Source organism: Ascaphus truei, chromosome 11, assembly GCF_040206685.1.
Source record: "Ascaphus truei isolate aAscTru1 chromosome 11, aAscTru1.hap1, whole genome shotgun sequence".
In the NCBI taxonomy this organism is placed as follows: Eukaryota; Metazoa; Chordata; class Amphibia; order Anura; family Ascaphidae; genus Ascaphus; species Ascaphus truei.
Window position 1 is genome coordinate 53,909,945 of NC_134493.1, and position 24,026 is coordinate 53,933,970.

Sequence of the window (24,026 nt, forward strand, 5' to 3'; positions counted from 1 at the left end):
TCTTCGGCTTGAGGTTTCCTTTTACTTTGGTGTTGAATAGATTTGGTAAAATTGTGGACAAACATTATTTACAGACACGTTCAATGTCATTTGTTTCCATCTGTTTTGATCGTGGATTATTTCGACGTTTGGTCCGGAGCAGCAAAAAACCCGCCATGCAGTATTCCAAAAATAAATAAATATACCAGTGGGAATTAAAAAGTAGAAATATTTATTTAAACGGACAGAGAATAAAAACGGAGGTTATAGTCACGTCGCTAGTTCTGTCAGTGAAATGAATGGCAGCTGCTGTGCACAGAAGGAATAGCATTTCATTGTTGCTTTTTCTTATGCAGAAAGATGACAACAGTGGGAGAGCTGAGGACAAGAGAGTGACAGGTACAGAAGTGCTGTCACCAAGCAGTGTGACGTCCGTGATGCCGCAGTGTCCCATTGTGAAGGCTGCTTGCTGGGCCTGTCGTCTCTATAACGTTGGATGCTCCTGACGAGAACGTCCCTTAACCCTTTTGCCGCCGGAGAGACCAGCAACGCAGTGAAACGGCCCATTCTGTCCGGAGAGTGAGGCTGAAGAAATGTCCCACACACACACAGCACAACACCGAGTTGTTCACTGCAGGACCCTTCCAATATGGAGCTTGTTAAAAAGGCCACTTGTGCTCTCGATCTCATGTCTCAAACAGGTCTGCAAACCCTGCCCTTCCCCATTATCTCTTGGCATACAATGCTTCCACTGCAGCCAGGGATTCTGGGTAATGACATGCAAATGAGCACAGGGTGACCTTTTGCTTCTGACACATTGGACCATGGACCCCTATAAGCCTATGCCTGCTGCATTACAGAGCTTTTCAGCACAGCCTGAGTTAAAGAATTGCATAGCCAGTAAACTTTAATTTGCTGCTCAAGATCAAGGACGCTGCTTTCTGGTAACCGGAGGGGGCATCTCAGCCCCCCGAGTAAATCACAGAGCTACGTCTGACAGCCTTGTATTATAGTAGCGCCTCCGCAAAAAAAAAAAAAAATACCTCCAAGCTGCTTCTTATAAAGAGAGCGTCCTTTCTACCTTTATTAGGACCATGTCCTCTGCCCATGATCCCCTCATACTCCCGTATACCCTTCTTCAGGACTTTTCCCTATGGAATTCCCGGCTCTCTCACACACATTCATCTCATTTTGGTCAGCGACATAAACAACAACTCAAATATCCCTTACAACCAGCTCCCAATCCCCATCACACCTGCCGACAGCTTGTAAGGGGCTCAGGACGGGGCGTTCACCTGGTCCCCCAAGGTTGTTGAGCAGGGGTGAGGGGAGCAGAGCCCCTGCGGTGGAGGAGGGCCCAGAGGGTGTCTCGTGAAGTAGAGGACACGTGTGGTAATTAATTTCTTTTAACCAAAATGTGACACTCAATTACTGGTAAATTTGTTTTAAAGGTATTATATACACACGGTGAGCTGGGATTTGGGAGGGTTTGTTATCCCCCCACAGCCTTAATGTACACATTAGTTATAGCAGGGGTCTCCAAACTATGGCCCGGGGACCACGTCAGGCCCCCTAAAGGATTGTATGCGGCCCGCAGCAACTTGAAATATGTATATTTTTGCTCATTATATATAATTTCCCAGTGTGAGCGCGGCGTCCTCTCTCTGTAATTGTCACATTTCTCTTTTGTTCTGAATCATATCGTGATGATTACCCCGACAAAAGATCCAAATAAAATGTATTCATTTATAAAATTCTTTTTTTTCTTTGGCCCGCGAAAATGTGTAGAATATACGATGTGTCCCTCATACTGAAAAGTTTGGAGACCACTGAGTAATAGGAAGAATCCCCGTTAGACAACAGTGTGTGTGTGTGTGTGTGTGTGTGTGTGTGTGTGTGTGTGTGTGTGTGTGTGTGTGTGTGTGTGTGTGTGTGTGTGTGTGTGTGTGTGTGTGAGAGAGAGAAAGTGAGTGTGAGAGAGAGTGAGTGAGAGTGTGTGTGAGTGAGAGTGTGTGTGAGTGTGTGTGAGTGAGAGTGTGTGTGAGTGAGAGTGTGTGTGAGTGAGAGTGTGTGTGAGTGAGAGTGTGTGTGAGTGAGAGTGTGTGTGAGTGAGTGTGTGTGTGAGTGAGTGTGTGTGTGAGTGAGTGTGAGAGAGAGTGAGTGTGAGAGTGTGTGTGTGAGAGTGTGTGTGAGTGAGAGTGTGTGTGAGTGAGAGTGTGTGTGAGTGAGAGTGTGAGTGAGTGTGTGAGTAATATCCTTGTTATAAGAACATCTCTCAGCCTTAGTGTACACATTATACAGTATATAGGAAGAATCCCCGTTATAAGAACATCTCTCAGGCTTAGTGTACACATTATACAGTATATAGGAAGAATCCCCGTTATAAGAACATCTCTCAGCCTTAGTGTACACATTATACAGTATATAGGAAGAATCCCCGTTATAAGAACATCTCTCAGCCTTAGTGTACACATTATACAGTATATAGGAAGAATCCCCGTTATAAGATCATCTCTCAGCCTTAGTGTACACATTATACAGTATATAGGAAGAATCCCCGTTATAAGAACATCTCTCAGCCTTAGTGTACACATTATACAGTATATAGGAAGAATCCCCGTTATAAGAACATCTCTCAGCCTTAGTGTACACATTATACAGTATATAGGAAGAATCCCCGTTATAAGAACATCTCTCAGCCTTAGTGTACACATTATACAGTATATAGGAAGAATCCCCGTTATAAGATCATCTCTCAGGCTTAGTGTACACATTATACAGTATATAGGAAGAATCCCCGTTATAAGAACATCTCTCAGCCTTAGTGTACACATTATACAGTATATAGGAAGAATCCCCGTTATAAGAACATCTCTCAGCCTTAGTGTACACATTATACAGTATATAGGAAGAATCCCCGTTATAAGATCATCTCTCAGCCTTAGTGTACACATTATACAGTACATGGGAAGAATCCCCGTTATAAGAACATCTCTCAGCCTTAGTGTACACATTATACAGTATATAGGAAGAATCCCCGTTATAAGAACATCTCTCAGCCTTAGTGTACACATTATACAGTACATGGGAAGAATCCCCGTTATAAGAACATCTCTCAGCCTTAGTGTACACATTATACAGTATATAGGAAGAATCCCCGTTATAAGAACATCTCTCAGCCTTAGTGTACACATTATACAGTATATAGGAAGAATCCCCGTTATAAGAACATCTCTCAGCCTTAGTGTACACATTATACAGTATATAGGAAGAATCCCCGTTATAAGAACATCTCTCAGCCTTAGTGTACACATTATACAGTATATAGGAAGAATCCCCGTTATAAGAACATCTCTCAGCCTTAGTGTACACATTATACAGTACATGGGAAGAATCCCCGTTATAAGAACATCTCTCAGCCTTAGTGTACACATTATACAGTATATAGGAAGAATCCCCGTTATAAGAACATCTCTCAGCCTTAGTGTACACATTATACAGTATATAGGAAGAATCCCCGTTATAAGAACATCTCTCAGCCTTAGTGTACACATTATACAGTATATAGGAAGAATCCCCGTTATAAGAACATCTCTCAGCCTTAGTGTACACATTATACAGTATATAGGAAGAATCCCCGTTATAAGAACATCTCTCAGCCTTAGTGTACACATTATACAGTACATGGGAAGAATCCCCGTTATAAGAACATCTCTCAGCCTTAGTGTACACATTATACAGTATATAGGAAGAATCCCCGTTATAAGAACATCTCTCAGCCTTAGTGTACACATTATACAGTACATGGGAAGAATCCCCGTTATAAGAACATCTCTCAGCCTTAGTGTACACATTATACAGTATATAGGAAGAATCCCCGTTATAAGAACATCTCTCAGGCTTAGTGTACACATTATACAGTATATAGGAAGAATCCCCGTTATAAGAACATCTCTCAGCCTTAGTGTACACATTATACAGTATATAGGAAGAATCCCCGTTATAAGAACATCTCTCAGCCTTAGTGTACACATTATACAGTATATAGGAAGAATCCCCGTTATAAGAACATCTCTCAGCCTTAGTGTACACATTATACAGTATATAGGAAGAATCCCCGTTATAAGAACATCTCTCAGGCTTAGTGTACACATTATACAGTACATGGGAAGAATCCCCGTTATAAGAACATCTCTCAGCCTTAGTGTACACATTATACAGTACATAGGAAGAATCCCCGTTATAAGAACATCTCTCAGCCTTAGTGTACACATTATACAGTATATAGGAAGAATCCCCGTTATAAGAACATCTCTCAGCCTTAGTGTACACATTATACAGTATATAGGAAGAATCCCCGTTATAAGAACATCTCTCAGCCTTAGTGTACACATTATACAGTACATGGAAGAATCCCCGTTATAAGAACATCTCTCAGCCTTAGTGTACACATTATACAGTATATAGGAAGAATCCCCGTTATAAGAACATCTCTCAGCCTTAGTGTACACATTATACAGTATATAGGAAGAATCCCCGTTATAAGAACATCTCTCAGCCTTAGTGTACACATTATACAGTATATAGGAAGAATCCCCGTTATAAGAACATCTCTCAGCCTTAGTGTACACATTATACAGTATATAGGAAGAATCCCCGTTATAAGAACATCTCTCAGCCTTAGTGTACACATTATACAGTACATGGGAAGAATCCCCGTTATAAGAACATCTCTCAGCCTTAGTGTACACATTATACAGTATATAGGAAGAATCCCCGTTATAAGAACATCTCTCAGGCTTAGTGTACACATTATACAGTATATAGGAAGAATCCCCGTTATAAGAACATCTCTCAGCCTTAGTGTACACATTATACAGTATATAGGAAGAATCCCCGTTATAAGAACATCTCTCAGCCTTAGTGTACACATTATACAGTATATAGGAAGAATCCCCGTTATAAGAACATCTCTCAGCCTTAGTGTACACATTATACAGTATATAGGAAGAATCCCCGTTATAAGAACATCTCTCAGGCTTAGTGTACACATGAAGAATCCCCGTTATAAGAACATCTCTCAGGCTTAGTGTACACATTATACAGTACATGGGAAGAATCCCCGTTATAAGAACATCTCTCAGCCTTAGTGTACACATTATACAGTACATAGGAAGAATCCCCGTTATAAGAACATCTCTCAGCCTTAGTGTACACATTATACAGTATATAGGAAGAATCCCCGTTATAAGAACATCTCTCAGCCTTAGTGTACACATTATACAGTATATAGGAAGAATCCCCGTTATAAGAACATCTCTCAGCCTTAGTGTACACATTATACAGTACATGGGAAGAATCCCCGTTATAAGAACATCTCTCAGCCTTAGTGTACACATTATACAGTATATAGGAAGAATCCCCGTTATAAGAACATCTCTCAGCCTTAGTGTACACATTATACAGTATATAGGAAGAATCCCCGTTATAAGAACATCTCTCAGCCTTAGTGTACACATTATACAGTATATAGGAAGAATCCCCGTTATAAGAACATCTCTCAGCCTTAGTGTACACATTATACAGTATATAGGAAGAATCCCCGTTATAAGAACATCTCTCAGCCTTAGTGTACACATTATACAGTATATAGGAAGAATCCCCGTTATAAGAACATCTCTCAGGCTTAGTGTACACATTATACAGTACATGGGAAGAATCCCCGTTATAAGAACATCTCTCAGCCTTAGTGTACACATTATACAGTACATAGGAAGAATCCCCGTTATAAGAACATCTCTCAGCCTTAGTGTACACATTATACAGTATATAGGAAGAATCCCCGTTATAAGAACATCTCTCAGCCTTAGTGTACACATTATACAGTATATAGGAAGAATCCCCGTTATAAGAACATCTCTCAGCCTTAGTGTACACATTATACAGTACATGGGAAGAATCCCCGTTATAAGAACATCTCTCAGCCTTAGTGTACACATTATACAGTATATAGGAAGAATCCCCGTTATAAGAACATCTCTCAGCCTTAGTGTACACATTATACAGTATATAGGAAGAATCCCCGTTATAAGAACATCTCTCAGCCTTAGTGTACACATTATCTTATACTATATTAGTGAAAGCACTGTATGTTTGCCTGCCTGCCTGCCTGCCTGCCTGCCTGGATGTCCGGTGTCCCTAGGGGAAATCTGATTGGTCCCTTGGCCCGCCCCCGCACACCTCTCATTGGCCTGAGGCGGAGTGACGGGCCAAAGGACACACAGGGACACACACACACAGGGACACACACACAGGGACACACACACACACACAGGGACACACACACACACACACAGGGACACACACACACACACACAGGGACACACACACACACACAGGGACACACACACAGTGACACACACACAGTGACACACACACAGTGACACACACACAGTGACACACACACACACACACACAGTGACACACACACAGTGACACACACACAGTGACACACACACAGTCACACACACACACACACACACACACACACACACACACACACACACAGTTACATACATTAGCGGGGCTCACAGTTAGCAGCACCCGCGCGCACCTCCTCCTCTCCCCGTGTCTCCCGCGCTTTCACCCCGACCCCCCCCTCCCCCGGCGCAGCTACATTCAGCGGGGGACACACACTATTATTACCCCTTCAGCGCCCCCCCCCCCACCCAGTGTCAGCGGCCGTGCGAGACCCCCCCTCTATATCTCCCACCTCTCCCCCCCCACACATATACATGCCCCCCCCCTCCCCGGCGCTACAACTCACCCCTCCCCGGGCGGGGGAACAGCCAGTGGCCAGGCAGGCTGCCTCGCGGCGCCGAGTGCCCAAGATGGTGGCGCCCGGGACACAGCGGGGGAGCGGCCACAACACGCTGCCTCCCACCTCAGATCCACGTGGGACCTGCCGGATGGGTGAGTGAGCGGCCTTCACCTCCCCTCCACCCCCCCTTCACCTCCCCTCCAGTGTCAGTGTCTCCCCGATACCCCCCCCCCCCCGGCGCCGCTACAGTCAGCGGGGGAGTGAGCGAGCGCCCGGGACACAGCGGGAGAGCGGCCACAACACGCTGCCTCCCGCCTCAGATCCACGTGGGACCTGCCGGACGGGTGAGTGAGCGGCCTTCACCACCCCTCACCCCCCATCACCTCCCCTCACCCCCTTTCACCTCCCCTCACTCCACTTCTCCCTTCCACCCCCCTTCACCTCCCCATTTACCTCCCCCCCCTCACCTCCCCATTAACCTCCCCCCCACCCCCCCCTTCACCTCCCCTCCACCCCCCCCTTCACCTCCCCTCCACCCCCCCCCTTCACCTCCCCTCCACCCCCCCCCTTCACCTCCCTTCCACCCCCCCCCTTCACCTCCCTTCCACCCCCCCCCCTTCACCTCCCTTCCACCCCCCCCCTTCACCTCCCTTCCACCCCCCCCTTCACCTCCCTTCCACCCCCCCCTTCACCTCCCTTCCACTCCCCCCCCTTCACCCCCCCTCCAGCCCCCCACCTTCACCTCCCCTCCACCCCCCCTTCACCCCCCCTTCCCACCGCCTCCCCCCCCCCTTCCCACCGCCTCCCACCCCCCGCCTTCCCTCCGCCTCCCACCCCCCGCCTTCCCACCTCCTCCCCCTTCCCACCACCTCACCCCTCCCCCCCTTCCCCCCCCTTTCCACCACCTCCCCCCCTTCCAACCACCTCCCCCCTCCCCCCTCCTCCCTCTTCCCACCACATTCCCCCTTCTCTCCCTTTCCACCACCTTCCCCCTCCTCCTCCTTCCCACCACCTTCCTCCTTCCCACCACCTCCCCCCTTCCCACCACCTCCCCCCTTCTCCCCCTTCCCACCACCTCCCCCCTTCTCCCCCTTTCCACCACCTCCCCCTTCTCCCCCTTTCCACCACCTCCCCCCTCCTCCCCCTTCCCACCACTTCTCCCCTCCCCCCCTCCCCCCCCCGCTCCCCTTCCCCCCCCGCTCCCCTTTCCCCCCTCTGCTCCCCTTCCCCCCCTCCGCTCCCCTTTCCACCCCCCCTCCGCTCCTCTTCCCCCCCCCCCCTCCACCTCTTTTTACCCTTTCCCCTCCCACACTTCCACCCCCTCCTCTAACCCTTCCCCCCCTCCTCTAACCCTTCCCCCCCTCCCTTCCCCCCCCCTCCTCTAACCCTTCCCCCCCCTCCTCTAACCCTTCCCCCCCCTCCTCTAACTTCCCCCCCCCTCCTCTAACCCTTCCCCCCCCCTCCTCTAACCCTTCCCCCCCCTCCTCTAACCCTTCCCCCCCCCTCCTCTAACCCTTCCCCCCCCTCCTCTAACCCTTCCCCCCCCCTCCTCTAACCCTTCCCCCCCCCTCCTCTAACCCTTCCCCCCCTCCTCTAACCCTTCCCCCCTCCTCTAACCCTTCCCCCCCCTCCTCTAACCCTTCCCCCCCCTCCTCTAACCCTTCCCCCCCCTCCTCTAACCCTTCCCCCCCTCCTCTAACCCTTCTCCCCCCTCCTCTAACCCTTCCCCCCCCTCCTCTAACCCTTCCCCCCCCTCCTCTAACCTTCCCCCCCCTCCTCTAACCCTTCCCCCCTCCTCTAACCCTCCCCCCCCCTCCTCTAACCCTTCCCCCCCCTCCTCTAACCCTTCCCCCCCCTCCTCTAACCCTTCCCCCCCCTCCTCTAACCCTTCCCCCCCCTCCTCTAACCCTTCCCCCCCCTCCTCTAACCCTTCCCCCCCCTCCTCTAACCCTTCCCCCCCCTCCTCTAACCCTTCCCCCCCCTCCTCTAACCCTTCCCCCCCCTCCTCTAACCCTTCCCCCCCTCCTCCACCCCTTGCCCCCCTCCTCCCCTTCCCGCCGCCCTTCGCCTTCATGCCCGCCTTACCGCCTCCCCACCCCCGCCTCTGCCTTTCACCCGCCCTTACTCCGGCCGCCTCTGCCTTTCACCCACCCCCTCACAGCCGCTGCACGCACTCAACAGACACCCGCTACACTCGACACATACCTGCCGCCACACACACCTGCTGCCTCCCGCCCCTACCCCCTGACATCACTGACCCACCGCCTCACACCCTAGCAGGACCCCCACTCACAGACAGCACTCACAACCCACGCGCCAGCCGCCGCCTCACACCCTTGCAGGACCCCCACTCACAGACAGCACTCACAACCCACGCGCCACCCGCCGCCTCACACCCTAGCAGGACCCCCACTCACAGACAGCACTCACAACCCACGCACCACCCGCCGCCTCACGCCCTAGCAGGACCCCCACTCGCACACAGCACTCACAACCCACGCGCCACCCGCCGCCTCACACCCTAGCAGGACCCACACTCACAGACAGCACTCACAACCCACGCGCCACCCGCCGCCTCACACCCTAGCAGGACACACGACTCAGATTTTTACATCACTTATGGCACCAAAATATACATTGTACTGTGGTGTGGTTACAATAAACCATTTTTATACAACATCGTATTACATTTTCTTCCATCTTTCTTTTCAATATTATTATCCAACCTTTACAACAAACAGTCACCTATTGTTCCACGATTTATAAATAATACTACCTATTACGCATTTACATCCCGGGCAACGCCGGGTCTCTCAGCTAGTACAGTATATAGGAAGAATCCCCGTTATAAGAACATCTCTCAGGCTTAGTGTACACATTATACAGTATATAGGAAGAATCCCCGTTATAAGAACATCTCTCAGCCTTAGTGTACACATTATACAGTATATAGGAAGATCCCCGTTATAAGAACATCTCTCAGCCTTAGTGTACACATTATACAGTATATAGGAAGAATCCCCGTTATAAGAACATCTCTCAGGCTTAGTGTACACATTATACAGTACATGGGAAGAATCCCCGTTATAAGTACATCTCTCAGCCTTAGTGTACACATTATACAGTATATAGGAAGAATCCCCGTTATAAGAACATCTCTCAGGCTTAGTGTACACATTATACAGTATATAGGAAGAATCCCCGTTATAAGAACATCTCTCAGCCTTAGTGTACACATTATACAGTATATAGGAAGAATCCCCGTTATAAGAACATCTCTCAGGCTTAGTGTACACATTATACAGTACATGGGAAGAATCCCCGTTATAAGAACATCTCTCAGCCTTAGTGTACACATTATACAGTATATAGGAAGAATCCCCGTTATAAGAACATCTCTCAGGCTTAGTGTACACATTATACAGTACATGGGAAGAATCCCCGTTATAAGATCATCTCCTCTAAGCCCCAACACGCTCCGTCTCCAGAGAACAAACCCTGCTGAACAAGTCCTCCCATCATGCTGGCGAGAGGCTTCTTCTCATGTTACTTAGATGCTGTCACCACGGTGCTATAGTTATTTAAATCTCCACTTGGTGGGGGGGGGGGGGGGAGCAAAGAAATCCAGCATGCGAAGGCTCAGCTCATTAGGCATTATGAGTAACGATCGCTGTGCGAGTTCATGGCAGCCCCTACGCACTGGCTTCTGCTCTGCCATGTATTACGCGTCTAGTCGTCTAATTATACCCACTCTGGTGTCAGCAACAAGCGCGTAGCCAGAGAGACCTGCACTTTAGGAAGCGGGCCCTTGTGTTACAGGAACAGCAGAGAGGAAGAATACCAACTTAACACTTCAGCTGCCAGCGACACAGACGTACAGATGTTATCGCCCCAGATAACAGAGATCAGTGCACAAAAAAAAAAACAACCACACATTGACGCCCGATGGCGCTTCCATGGTTCTCAATGGCGCACGCGTTAACGGGACATTAAATATCGACATTAACAAGGGCAATAATGCCGGATACATCTGTGTGTGCCATCCCCCCCCCTCCCCCCCCACAGTGGAAGTGTGACTGGGTGTGCAAATAAAAACTCTGCACCTGTTAGTACCCTCACGTGTGAAACACACCTTACAGGCGGACGGGGCCACCGTTCCATCGTCTTATTGCTGATCAGATAGGAGCAGGATGGGGTGGGCGACGCAGTGAGAGACTGCGGTCCTGTCTTCCATGCGGCGAGTGGGAATATGGGCTTATTCTAAACACTTACTCTCAGGTCGGCTTCTTTGCCTAGAAGGTCGTACAGCGAGGCTCCTTTGGAAGTGATTTCGGATGCCAGTTGCCTGGCCATCTTCAAATCGGCAAACTGGGGAGAGAGGAGGAGCGCGAGACCATATTTAGGACTGTGCGAGTGTCTATACACTAATGTTACGCTCTCTCACCAACATCACTTGCCCATACAGTGAGAGAGGCAGCCATTTTTTATGTGGCCAATTGTGGCTTCATTAAGCTAGAGTGCTGGCGGTACTAGAGGCCACCGGCGCTTGCATGTCACGTGATTGCTCCTAGGAGGGACCACGTGATGCGATCAGACCCCAACTGATGCAGGAAGTGGAGGGGGAGGAAGGGAGGCTCCACTTCCGTTTAGAGAAGTCAGCCTGGTCACTCTAGAAAATGATCGTTTGCGGCAGGGCCCCTGCCATGACACGTACCTCAAAAGCCCTGCAAAGGTGAAGTCAGCGGTGACCTGCTCAGAGTGAGAGGTGCAGAGCGAATCACCTGAAGCAGTAGCAACACTGCCTTTGAAGGTTAACCCAGTCTGATTCCTAGTGTCAGCTCCTTGTGACCTTGGGCAAGTTACTTCCTCTCCGTGTGTCTAAGGCACCAAAATGCAATAGCTCTTCAGGGCAGGGACTCCATGCGTCCTGCACAACTCTATGTACAGCGCTGGGTGTTGTGATAAGAGCACAATTGTATTATAAATGTACCGTAGAAGGGTTGACCATCTTGGCAGTGGGGCGATGAACAGAGAAACTTACTTTTGACCCCAAATCAAACTTGAAGCTGGCCGATTCCTCCTCCCCCAGCTGCCCGCTGTCCATGCCCTTGGTTTTCATTGCCTTGTACAGCACCGAGGTGACCTTCAGCATCTCTTTCACTGCGTACCCATCCGCCTGGTACAGCTTCTTGGTGTTCAGCTTTAAGTGAGCTTTTGTGGCCTGAAACAGGACACGTGTGAGTGAGCGATGTGTATGCGGCTCTGCACAGCCAGGCAAGGACAACACACACCCACCCAGGAGAGAGAGGTGATCTCTTCCCCACCCAGGAGAGAGGTGGAGACGTGATCTCTTCCCAACCAGGAGAGAGAGGTGGAGACGCGATCTCTTCCCCACCCAGGAGAGAGAGGTGGAGACGCGATCTCTTCCCCACCCAGGAGAGAGACGCGAACTCTTCCCCACCCAGGAGAGAGACGCGATCTCTTCCCCACCCAGGAGAGAGAGGTGGAGACGCGATCTCTTCCCCACCCAGGAGAGAGAGGTGGAGACGCGATCTCTTCCCCACCCAGGAGAGAGAGGTGGAGACGCGATCTCTTCCCCACCCAGGAGAGAGAGGTGGAGACGCGATCTCTTCCCCACCCAGGAGAGAGAGGTGGAGACGCGATCTCTTCCCCACCCAGGAGAGAGACGCGATCTCTTCCCCACCCAGGAGAGAGAGGTGGAGACGCGATCTCTTCCCCACCCAGGAGAGAGGTGGAGACGCGATCTCTTCCCCACCCAGGAGAGAGAGGTGGAGACGCGATCTCTTCCCCACCCAAGAGAGAGACGCGATCTCTTCCCCACCCAGGAGAGAGACGCGATCTCTTCCCCACCCAGGAGAGAGACGCGATCTCTTCCCCACCCAGGAGAGAGACGCGATCTCTTCCCCACCCAGGAGAGAGACGCGATCTCTTCCCCACCCAGGAGAGAGACGCGATCTCTTCCCCACCCAGGAGAGAGAGGCGGAGACGCGGTCTCTTCCCCACCCAGGAGAGAGAGGTGGAGACGCGATAACTTCCCCACCCAGGAGAGAGAGGTGGAGACGCGGTCTCTTCCCCACCCAGGAGAGAGAGGCGGAGACGCGGTCTCTTCCCCACCCAGGAGAGAGAGGTGGAGACGCGGTCTCTTCCCCACCCAGGAGAGAGAGGTGGAGACGCGGTCTCTTCCCCACCCAGGAGAGAGACGCGATCTCTTCCCCACCCAGAAGAGAGGCGCGATCTCTTCCCCACCCAGGAGAGAGACGCGATCTCTTCCCCACCCAGGAGAGAGAGGCGGAGACGCGATCTCTTCCCCACCCAGGAGAGAGAGGTGGAGACGCGATCTCTTCCCCACCCAGGAGAGAGAGGTGGAGACGCGATCTCTTCCCCATCCAGGAGAGAGACGCGATCTCTTCCCCACCCAGGAGAGAGACGCGATCTCTTCCCCACCCAGGAGAGAGAGGTGGAGACGCGATCTCTTCCCCACCCAGGAGAGAGACGCGATCTCTTCCCCACCCAGGAGAGAGAGGTGACGCGATCTCTTCCCCACCCAGGAGAGAGACGCGATCTCTTCCCCACCCAGGAGAGAGACGCGATCTCTTCCCCACCCAGGAGAGAGGTGGAGACGCGATCTCTTCCCCACCCAGGAGAGAGAGGTGGAGATGCGATCTCTTCCCACCCAGGAGAGAGAGGTGGAGATGCGATCTCTTCCCCACCCAGGAGAGAGACGCGATCTCTTCCCCACCCAGGAGAGAGAGCGGAGACGCGGTCTCTTCCCCACCCAGGAGAGAGAGGCGGAGACGCGATCTCTTCCCCACCCAGGAGAGAGAGGCGGAGACGCGATCTCTTCCCCACCCAGGAGAGAGACGCGATCTCTTCCCCACCCAGGAGAGAGACGCGATCTCTTCCCCACCCAGGAGAGAGACGCGATCTCTTCCCCACCCAGGAGAGAGACGCGATCTCTTCCCCACCCAGGAGAGAGACGCGATCTCTTCCCCACCCAGGAGAGAGAGGTGGAGACGCGATAACTTCCCCACCCAGGAGAGAGAGGCGGAGACGCGATCTCTTCCCCACCCAGGAGAGAGAGGTGAGACGCGATCTCTTCCCCACCCAGGAGAGAGAGGCGGAGACGCGATCTCTTCCCCACCCAGGAGAGAGAGGTGGAGACGCGATCTCTTCCCCACCCAGGAGAGAGAGGTGGAGACACGATCTCTTCCCCACCCAGGAGAGGTGGAGACGCGATCTCTTCCCCACCCAGGAGAGAGAGGTGGAGACGCGATCTCTTCCCCACCCAGGAGAGAGACGCGATCTCTTCCCCACCCAGGAGAGAGACGCGATCTCTTCCCCACCCAGGAGAGAGACGCGATCTCTTCCCCACCCAGGAGAGAGACGCGATCTCTTCCCCACCCAGGAGAGAGACGCGATCTCTTCCCCACCCAGGAGAGAGACGCGATCTCTTCCCCACCCAGGAGAGAGACGCGATCTCTTCCCCACCCAGGAGAGAGAGGTGGAGACGCGATCTCTTCCCCACCCAGGAGAGAGACGCGATCTCTTCCCCACCCAGGAGAGAGAGGTGGAGACGCGATAACTTCCCCACCCAGGAGAGAGAGGCGGAGACGCGATCTCTTCCCCACCCAGGAGAGAGAGGTGGAGACGCGATCTCTTCCCCACCCAGGAGAGAGAGGCGGAGACGCGATCTCTTCCCCACCCAGGAGAGAGAGGTGGAGACACGATCTCTTCCCCACCCAGGAGAGGTGGAGACGCGATCTCTTCCCCACCCAGGAGAGAGACGCGGAGACGCGATCTCTTCCCCACCCAGGAGAGAGACGCGATCTCTTCCCCACCCAGGAGACGCAATCTCTTCCCCACCCAGGAGAGAGAGGTGGAGACGCGATCACTTCCCCACCCAGGAGAGAGAGGTGGAGACACGATCTCTTCCCCACCCAGGAGAGGTGGAGACGCGATCTCTTCCCCACCCAGGAGAGAGACGCGGAGACGCGATCTCTTCCCCACCCAGGAGAGAGACGCGATCTCTTCCCCACCCAGGAGACGCAATCTCTTCCCCACCCAGGAGAGAGAGGTGGAGACGCGATCTCTTCCCCACCCAGGAGAGAGACGCGATCTCTTCCCCACCCAGGAGAGAGGTGGAGACGCGATAACTTCCCCACCCAGGAGAGAGAGGTGGAGACGCGATCTCTTCCCCACCCAGGAGAGAGAGGTAGAGACGCGATCTCTTCCCCACCCAGGAGAGAGAGGTGGAGACGCGATCTCTTCCCCACCCAGGAGAGAGAGGTGGAGACGCGATCTCTTCCCCACCCAGGAGAGAGAGGTGGAGACGCGATCTCTTCCCCACCCAGGAGAGAGAGGTGGAGACGCGATCTCTTCCCCACCCAGGAGAGAGGTGGAGACGCGATCTCTTCCCCACCCAGGAGAGAGAGGCGGAGACGCGATCTCTTCCCCACCCAGGAGAGAGAGGTGGAGACGCGATCTCTTCCCCACCCAGGAGAGAGAGGTGGAGACGCGATAACTTCCCCACCCAGGAGAGGTGGAGACGCGGTCTCTTCCCCACCCAGGAGAGAGAGGTGGAGACGCGATCTCTTCCCCACCCAGGAGAGGTGGAGACGCGATAACTTCCCCACCCAGGAGAGAGAGGTGGAGACGCGATCTCTTCCCCACCCAGGAGAGAGACGCGGAGACGCGATCTCTTCCCCACCCAGGAGAGAGAGGTGGAGACGCGATCTCTTCCCCACCCAGGAGAGAGAGGTGGAGACGCGGTCTCTTCCCCACCCAGGAGAGAGAGAGGTGGAGACGCGATCTCTTCCCCACCCAGGAGAGAGAGGCGGAGACGCGGTCTCTTCCCCACCCAGGAGAGAGAGGCGGAGACGCGATCTCTTCCCCACCCAGGAGAGAGAGGTGGAGACGCGATAACTTCCCCACCCAGGAGAGAGAGGTGGAGACGCGATAACTTCCCCACCCAGGAGAGAGAGGTGGAGACGCGATAACTTCCCCACCCAGGAGAGAGAGGCGGAGACGCGATCTCTTCCCCACCCAGGAGAGAGAGGTGGAGACGCGATCTCTTCCCCACCCAGGAGAGAGAGGCGGAGACGCGGTCTCTTCCCCACCCAGGAGAGAGAGGCGGAGACGCGATCTCTTCCCCACCCAGGAGAGAGAGGTGGAGACGCGATCTCTTCCCCACCCAGGAGAGAGACGCGATCTCTTCCCCACCCAGGAGAGAGACGCGATCTCTTCCCCACCCAGGAGAGAGACGCGATCTCTTCCCCACCCAGGAGAGAGACGCGATCTCTTCCCCACCCAGGAGAGAGACGCGATCTCTTCCCCACCCAGGAGAGAGACGCGATCTCTTCCCCACCCAAGAGAGAGACGCGATCTCTTCCCCACCCAGGAGAGAGACGCGATCTCTTCCCCACCCAGGAGAGAGACGCGATCTCTTCCCCACCCAGGAGAGAGACGCGATCTCTTCCCCACCCAGGAGAGAGACGCGATCTCTTCCCCACCCAGGAGAGAGACGCGATCTCTTCCCCACCCAGGAGAGAGAGGCGGAGACGCGGTCTCTTCCCCACCCAGGAGAGAGAGGTGGAGACGCGATAACTTCCCCACCCAGGAGAGAGAGGTGGAGACGCGGTCTCTTCCCCACCCAGGAGAGAGAGGCGGAGACGCGGTCTCTTCCCCACCCAGGAGAGAGAGGTGGAGACGCGGTCTCTTCCCCACCCAGGAGAGAGAGGTGGAGACGCGGTCTCTTCCCCACCCAGGAGAGAGACGCGATCTCTTCCCCACCCAGAAGAGAGGCGCGATCTCTTCCCCACCCAGGAGAGAGACGCGATCTCTTCCCCACCCAGGAGAGAGAGGCGGAGACGCGATCTCTTCCCCACCCAGGAGAGAGAGGTGGAGACGCGATCTCTTCCCCACCCAGGAGAGAGAGGTGGAGACGCGATCTCTTCCCCATCCAGGAGAGAGACGCGATCTCTTCCCCACCCAGGAGAGAGACGCGATCTCTTCCCCACCCAGGAGAGAGAGGTGGAGACGCGATCTCTTCCCCACCCAGGAGAGAGACGCGATCTCTTCCCCACCCAGGAGAGAGAGGTGGAGACGCGATCTCTTCCCCACCCAGGAGAGAGACGCGATCTCTTCCCCACCCAGGAGAGAGACGCGATCTCTTCCCCACCCAGGAGAGAGGTGGAGACGCGATCTCTTCCCCACCCAGGAGAGAGAGGTGGAGATGCGATCTCTTCCCCACCCAGGAGAGAGAGGTGGAGATGCGATCTCTTCCCCACCCAGGAGAGAGACGCGATCTCTTCCCCACCCAGGAGAGAGAGGCGGAGACGCGGTCTCTTCCCCACCCAGGAGAGAGAGGCGGAGACGCGATCTCTTCCCCACCCAGGAGAGAGAGGCGGAGACGCGATCTCTTCCCCACCCAGGAGAGAGACGCGATCTCTTCCCCACCCAGGAGAGAGACGCGATCTCTTCCCCACCCAGGAGAGAGACGCGATCTCTTCCCCACCCAGGAGAGAGACGCGATCTCTTCCCCACCCAGGAGAGAGACGCGATCTCTTCCCCACCCAGGAGAGAGAGGTGGAGACGCGATAACTTCCCCACCCAGGAGAGAGAGGCGGAGACGCGATCTCTTCCCCACCCAGGAGAGAGAGGTGGAGACGCGATCTCTTCCCCACCCAGGAGAGAGAGGCGGAGACGCGATCTCTTCCCCACCCAGGAGAGAGAGGTGGAGACGCGATCTCTTCCCCACCCAGGAGAGAGAGGTGGAGACACGATCTCTTCCCCACCCAGGAGAGGTGGAGACGCGATCTCTTCCCCACCCAGGAGAGAGAGGTGGAGACGCGATCTCTTCCCCACCCAGGAGAGAGACGCGATCTCTTCCCCACCCAGGAGAGAGACGCGATCTCTTCCCCACCCAGGAGAGAGACGCGATCTCTTCCCCACCCAGGAGAGAGACGCGATCTCTTCCCCACCCAGGAGAGAGACGCGATCTCTTCCCCACCCAGGAGAGAGACGCGATCTCTTCCCCACCCAGGAGAGAGACGCGATCTCTTCCCCACCCAGGAGAGAGAGGTGGAGACGCGATCTCTTCCCCACCCAGGAGAGAGACGCGATCTCTTCCCCACCCAGGAGAGAGAGGTGGAGACGCGATAACTTCCCCACCCAGGAGAGAGAGGCGGAGACGCGATCTCTTCCCCACCCAGGAGAGAGAGGTGGAGACGCGATCTCTTCCCCACCCAGGAGAGAGAGGCGGAGACGCGATCTCTTCCCCACCCAGGAGAGAGAGGTGGAGACACGATCTCTTCCCCACCCAGGAGAGGTGGAGACGCGATCTCTTCCCCACCCAGGAGAGAGACGCGGAGACGCGATCTCTTCCCCACCCAGGAGAGAGACGCGATCTCTTCCCCACCCAGGAGACGCAATCTCTTCCCCACCCAGGAGAGAGAGGTGGAGACGCGATCACTTCCCCACCCAGGAGAGAGAGGTGGAGACACGATCTCTTCCCCACCCAGGAGAGGTGGAGACGCGATCTCTTCCCCACCCAGGAGAGAGACGCGGAGACGCGATCTCTTCCCCACCCAGGAGAGAGACGCGATCTCTTCCCCACCCAGGAGACGCAATCTCTTCCCCACCCAGGAGAGAGAGGTGGAGACGCGATCTCTTCCCCACCCAGGAGAGAGACGCGATCTCTTCCCCACCCAGGAGAGAGGTGGAGACGCGATAACTTCCCCACCCAGGAGAGAGAGGTGGAGACGCGATCTCTTCCCCACCCAGGAGAGAGAGGTAGAGACGCGATCTCTTCCCCACCCAGGAGAGAGAGGTGGAGACGCGATCTCTTCCCCACCCAGGAGAGAGAGGTGGAGACGCGATCTCTTCCCCACCCAGGAGAGAGAGGTGGAGACGCGATCTCTTCCCCACCCAGGAGAGAGAGGTGGAGACGCGATCTCTTCCCCACCCAGGAGAGAGGTGGAGACGCGATCTCTTCCCCACCCAGGAGAGAGAGGCGGAGACGCGATCTCTTCCCCACCCAGGAGAGAGAGGTGGAGACGCGATCTCTTCCCCACCCAGGAGAGAGAGGTGGAGACGCGATAACTTCCCCACCCAGGAGAGGTGGAGACGCGGTCTCTTCCCCACCCAGGAGAGAGAGGTGGAGACGCGATCTCTTCCCCACCCAGGAGAGGTGGAGACGCGATAACTTCCCCACCCAGGAGAGAGAGGTGGAGACGCGATCTCTTCCCCACCCAGGAGAGAGACGCGATCTCTTCCCCACCCAGGAGAGAGACGCGATCTCTTCCCCACCCAGGAGAGAGACGCGATCTCTTCCCCACCCAGGAGAGAGACGCGATCTCTTCCCCACCCAGGAGAGAGACGCGATCTCTTCCCCACCCAGGAGAGAGAGGTGGAGACGCGATCTCTTCCCCACCCAGGAGAGAGACGCGATCTCTTCCCCACCCAGGAGAGAGAGGTGGAGACGCGATAACTTCCCCACCCAGGAGAGAGAGGCGGAGACGCGATCTCTTCCCCACCCAGGAGAGAGAGGTGGAGACGCGATCTCTTCCCCACCCAGGAGAGAGAGGCGGAGACGCGATCTCTTCCCCACCCAGGAGAGAGAGGTGGAGACACGATCTCTTCCCCACCCAGGAGAGGTGGAGACGCGATCTCTTCCCCACCCAGGAGAGAGACGCGGAGACGCGATCTCTTCCCCACCCAGGAGAGAGACGCGATCTCTTCCCCACCCAGGAGACGCAATCTCTTCCCCACCCAGGAGAGAGAGGTGGAGACGCGATCACTTCCCCACCCAGGAGAGAGAGGTGGAGACACGATCTCTTCCCCACCCAGGAGAGGTGGAGACGCGATCTCTTCCCCACCCAGGAGAGAGACGCGGAGACGCGATCTCTTCCCCACCCAGGAGAGAGACGCGATCTCTTCCCCACCCAGGAGACGCAATCTCTTCCCCACCCAGGAGAGAGAGGTGGAGACGCGATCTCTTCCCCACCCAGGAGAGAGACGCGATCTCTTCCCCACCCAGGAGAGAGGTGGAGACGCGATAACTTCCCCACCCAGGAGAGAGAGGTGGAGACGCGATCTCTTCCCCACCCAGGAGAGAGAGGTAGAGACGCGATCTCTTCCCCACCCAGGAGAGAGAGGTGGAGACGCGATCTCTTCCCCACCCAGGAGAGAGAGGTGGAGACGCGATCTCTTCCCCACCCAGGAGAGAGAGGTGGAGACGCGATCTCTTCCCCACCCAGGAGAGAGAGGTGGAGACGCGATCTCTTCCCCACCCAGGAGAGAGGTGGAGACGCGATCTCTTCCCCACCCAGGAGAGAGAGGCGGAGACGCGATCTCTTCCCCACCCAGGAGAGAGAGGTGGAGACGCGATCTCTTCCCCACCCAGGAGAGAGAGGTGGAGACGCGATAACTTCCCCACCCAGGAGAGGTGGAGACGCGGTCTCTTCCCCACCCAGGAGAGAGAGGTGGAGACGCGATCTCTTCCCCACCCAGGAGAGGTGGAGACGCGATAACTTCCCCACCCAGGAGAGAGAGGTGGAGACGCGATCTCTTCCCCACCCAGGAGAGAGACGCGGAGACGCGATCTCTTCCCCACCCAGGAGAGAGAGGTGGAGACGCGATCTCTTCCCCACCCAGGAGAGAGAGGTGGAGACGCGGTCTCTTCCCCACCCAGGAGAGAGAGAGGTGGAGACGCGATCTCTTCCCCACCCAGGAGAGAGAGGCGGAGACGCGGTCTCTTCCCCACCCAGGAGAGAGAGGCGGAGACGCGATCTCTTCCCCACCCAGGAGAGAGAGGTGGAGACGCGATAACTTCCCCACCCAGGAGAGAGAGGTGGAGACGCGATAACTTCCCCACCCAGGAGAGAGAGGTGGAGACGCGATAACTTCCCCACCCAGGAGAGAGAGGCGGAGACGCGATCTCTTCCCCACCCAGGAGAGAGAGGTGGAGACGCGATCTCTTCCCCACCCAGGAGAGAGAGGCGGAGACGCGGTCTCTTCCCCACCCAGGAGAGAGAGGCGGAGACGCGATCTCTTCCCCACCCAGGAGAGAGAGGTGGAGACGCGATCTCTTCCCCACCCAGGAGAGAGACGCGATCTCTTCCCCACCCAGGAGAGAGACGCGATCTCTTCCCCACCCAGGAGAGAGACGCGATCTCTTCCCCACCCAGGAGAGAGACGCGATCTCTTCCCCACCCAGGAGAGAGACGCGATCTCTTCCCCACCCAGGAGAGAGACGCGATCTCTTCCCCACCCAGGAGAGAGACGCGATCTCTTCCCCACCCAGGAGAGAGACGCGATCTCTTCCCCACCCAGGAGAGAGACGCGATCTCTTCCCCACCCAGGAGAGAGAGGTGGAGACGCGATCTCTTCCCCACCCAGGAGAGAGAGGCGGAGACGCGATCTCTTCCCCACCCAGGAGAGAGAGGTGGAGACGCGATCTCTTCCCCACCCAGGAGAGAGACGCAATCTCTTCCCCACCCAGGAGAGAGAGGTGGAGACACGATCTCTTCCCCACCCAGGAGAGAGAGGCGGAGACGCAATCTCTTCCCCACCCAGGAGAGAGAGGTGGAGACACGATCTCTTCCCCACCCAGGAGAGAGAGGCGGAGACGCGATCTCTTCCCCACCCAGGAGAGAGAGGTGGAGACGCGATCTCTTCCCCACCCAGGAGAGAGACGCGATCTCTTCCCCACCCAGGAGAGAGAGGTGGAGACGCGATCTCTTCCCCACCCAGGAGAGAGACGCGATCTCTTCCCCACCCAGGAGAGAGAGGTGGAGACGCGATAACTTCCCCACCCAGGAGAGAGACGCGATCTCTTCCCCACCCAGGAGAGAGAGGTGGAGACGCGGTCTCTTCCCCACCCAGGAGAGAGACGCGATCTCTTCCCCACCCAGGAGAGAGGTGGAGACGCGATAACTTCCCCACCCAGGAGAGAGACGCGATCTCTTCCCCACCCAGGAGAGAGAGGTGGAGACGCGATCTCTTCCCCACCCAGGAGAGAGGTGGAGACGCGATAACTTCCCCACCCAGGAGAGAGACGCGATCTCTTCCCCACCCAGGAGAGAGAGGTGGAGACGCGATCTCTTCCCCACCCAGGAGAGAGACGCGATCTCTTCCCCACCCAGGAGAGAGAGGTGGAGACGCGATAACTTCCCCACCCAGGAGAGAGACGCGATCTCTTCCCCACCCAGGAGAGAGAGGTGGAGACGCGGTCTCTTCCCCACCCAGGAGAGAGACGCGATCTCTTCCCCACCCAGGAGAGAGGTGGAGACGCGATAACTTCCCCACCCAGGAGAGAGACGCGATCTCTTCCCCACCCAGGAGAGAGAGGTGGAGACGCGATCTCTTCCCCACCCAGGAGAGAGGTGGAGACGCGATAACTTCCCCACCCAGGAGAGAGACGCGATCTCTTCCCCACCCAGGAGAGAGAGGTGGAGACGCGATCTCTTCCCCACCCAGGAGAGAGAGGTGGAGACGCGATCTCTTCCCCACCCAGGAGAGAGAGGTGGAGACGCGATCTCTTCCCCACCCAGGAGAGAGAGGTGGAGACGCGATCTCTTCCCCACCCAGGAGAGAGACGCGATCTCTTCCCCACCCAGGAGAGAGGTGGAGACGCGATAACTTCCCCACCCAGGAGAGAGAGGCGATCTCTTCCCCACCCAGGAGAGAGAGGTGGAGACGCGATCTCTTCCCCACCCAGGAGAGAGAGGTGGAGACGCGATCTCTTCCCCACCCAGGAGAGAGAGGTGGAGACGCGATCTCTTCCCCACCCAGGAGAGAGAGGTGGAGACGCGGTCTCTTCCCCACCCAGGAGAGAGAGGTGGAGACGCGGTCTCTTCCCCACCCAGGAGAGAGTGAGGTGGAGACGCGATCTCTTCCCCACCCAGGAGAGAGAGGTGGAGACGCGATCTCTTCCCCACCCAGGAGAGAGACGCGATCTCTTCCCCACCCAGGAGAGAGACGCGATCTCTTCCCCACCCAGGAGAGAGAGGTGGAGACGCGATCTCTTCCCCACCCAGGAGAGAGAGGTGGAGACGCGATCTCTTCCCCACCCAGGAGAGAGAGGTGGAGACGCGGTCTCTTCCCCACCCAGGAGAGAGAGGTGGAGACGCGGTCTCTTCCCCACCCAGGAGAGAGTGAGGTGGAGACGCGATCTCTTCCCCACCCAGGAGAGAGAGGTGGAGACGCGATCTCTTCCCCACCCAGGAGAGAGACGCGATCTCTTCCCCACCCAGGAGAGAGAGGTGGAGACGCGATAACTTCCCCACCCAGGAGAGAGACGCGATCTCTTCCCCACCCAGGAGAGAGAGGTGGAGACGCGGTCTCTTCCCCACCCAGGAGAGAGGTGGAGACGCGATCTCCTCCCCACCCAGGAGAGAGAGGTGGAGACGCAATCTCTTCCCCACCCAGGAGAGAGAGGTGGAGACGCGATAACTTCCCCACCCAGGAGAGAGAGGTGGAGACGCGATAACTTCCCCACCCAGGAGAGAGAGGTGGAGACGCGATAACTTCCCCACCCAGGAGAGAGAGGTGGAGACGCGGTCTCTTCCCCACCCAGGAGAGAGAGGCGGAGACGCGATCTCTTCCCCACCCAGGAGAGAGAGGTGGAGACGCGGTCTCTTCCCCACCCAGGAGAGAGTGAGGTGGAGACGCGATCTCTTCCCCACCCAGGAGAGAGACGCGATCTCTTCCCCACCCAGGAGAGAGAGGTGGAGACGCGGTCTCTTCCCCACCCAGGAGAGAGAGAGGTGGAGACGCGATCTCTTCCCCACCCAGGAGAGAGAGGTGGAGACGCGATAACTTCCCCACCCAGGAGAGAGAGGCGGAGACGCGATCTCTTCCCCACCCAGGAGAGAGAGGCGGAGACGCGATCTCTTCCCCACCCAGGAGAGAGGCGGAGACGCGATCTCTTCCCCACCCAGGAGAGAGAGGTGGAAACGCGATCTCTTCCCCACCCAGGAGAGAGAGGTGGAGACGCCCCTTTACTGCAGCAACAAACATGGGGGGAGGGGGTGGGAGTGTGCGCTTTTAGATTTTTGTCACTATAAATTATTAGGGCGCTTCTGTTGTTTAACCAGTTGTAACTGCCCTGCAGCTCACACACAGCACATATAGTGCTTCTTAAATGTTAACCCCTTAGGCACCGCGTACATGTCGCTCACCCCATGCTGCTGGCTGCAGTATGTGG

General features: G+C 55.7%; 1 protein-coding gene across 3 annotated transcripts in view; it reads right to left on the bottom strand.

Annotated features, from left to right (window-relative positions):
• Nucleotides 1-24,026, bottom strand: part of CLUAP1 (clusterin associated protein 1) — a 49,982-nt gene that overhangs the window by 20,468 nt on the left and 5,488 nt on the right. For all 3 annotated transcript variants that reach the window (XM_075566370.1, XM_075566369.1, XM_075566367.1), the window contains exons 4-5: nucleotides 11,841-12,020; nucleotides 11,072-11,167 (exon numbers count right to left, since the gene is read on the bottom strand). In XM_075566370.1, coding sequence (XP_075422485.1) covers nucleotides 11,072-11,167; nucleotides 11,841-12,020 — 276 coding nt within the window. The remainder of the gene's footprint in view (nucleotides 1-11,071; nucleotides 11,168-11,840; nucleotides 12,021-24,026) is intronic.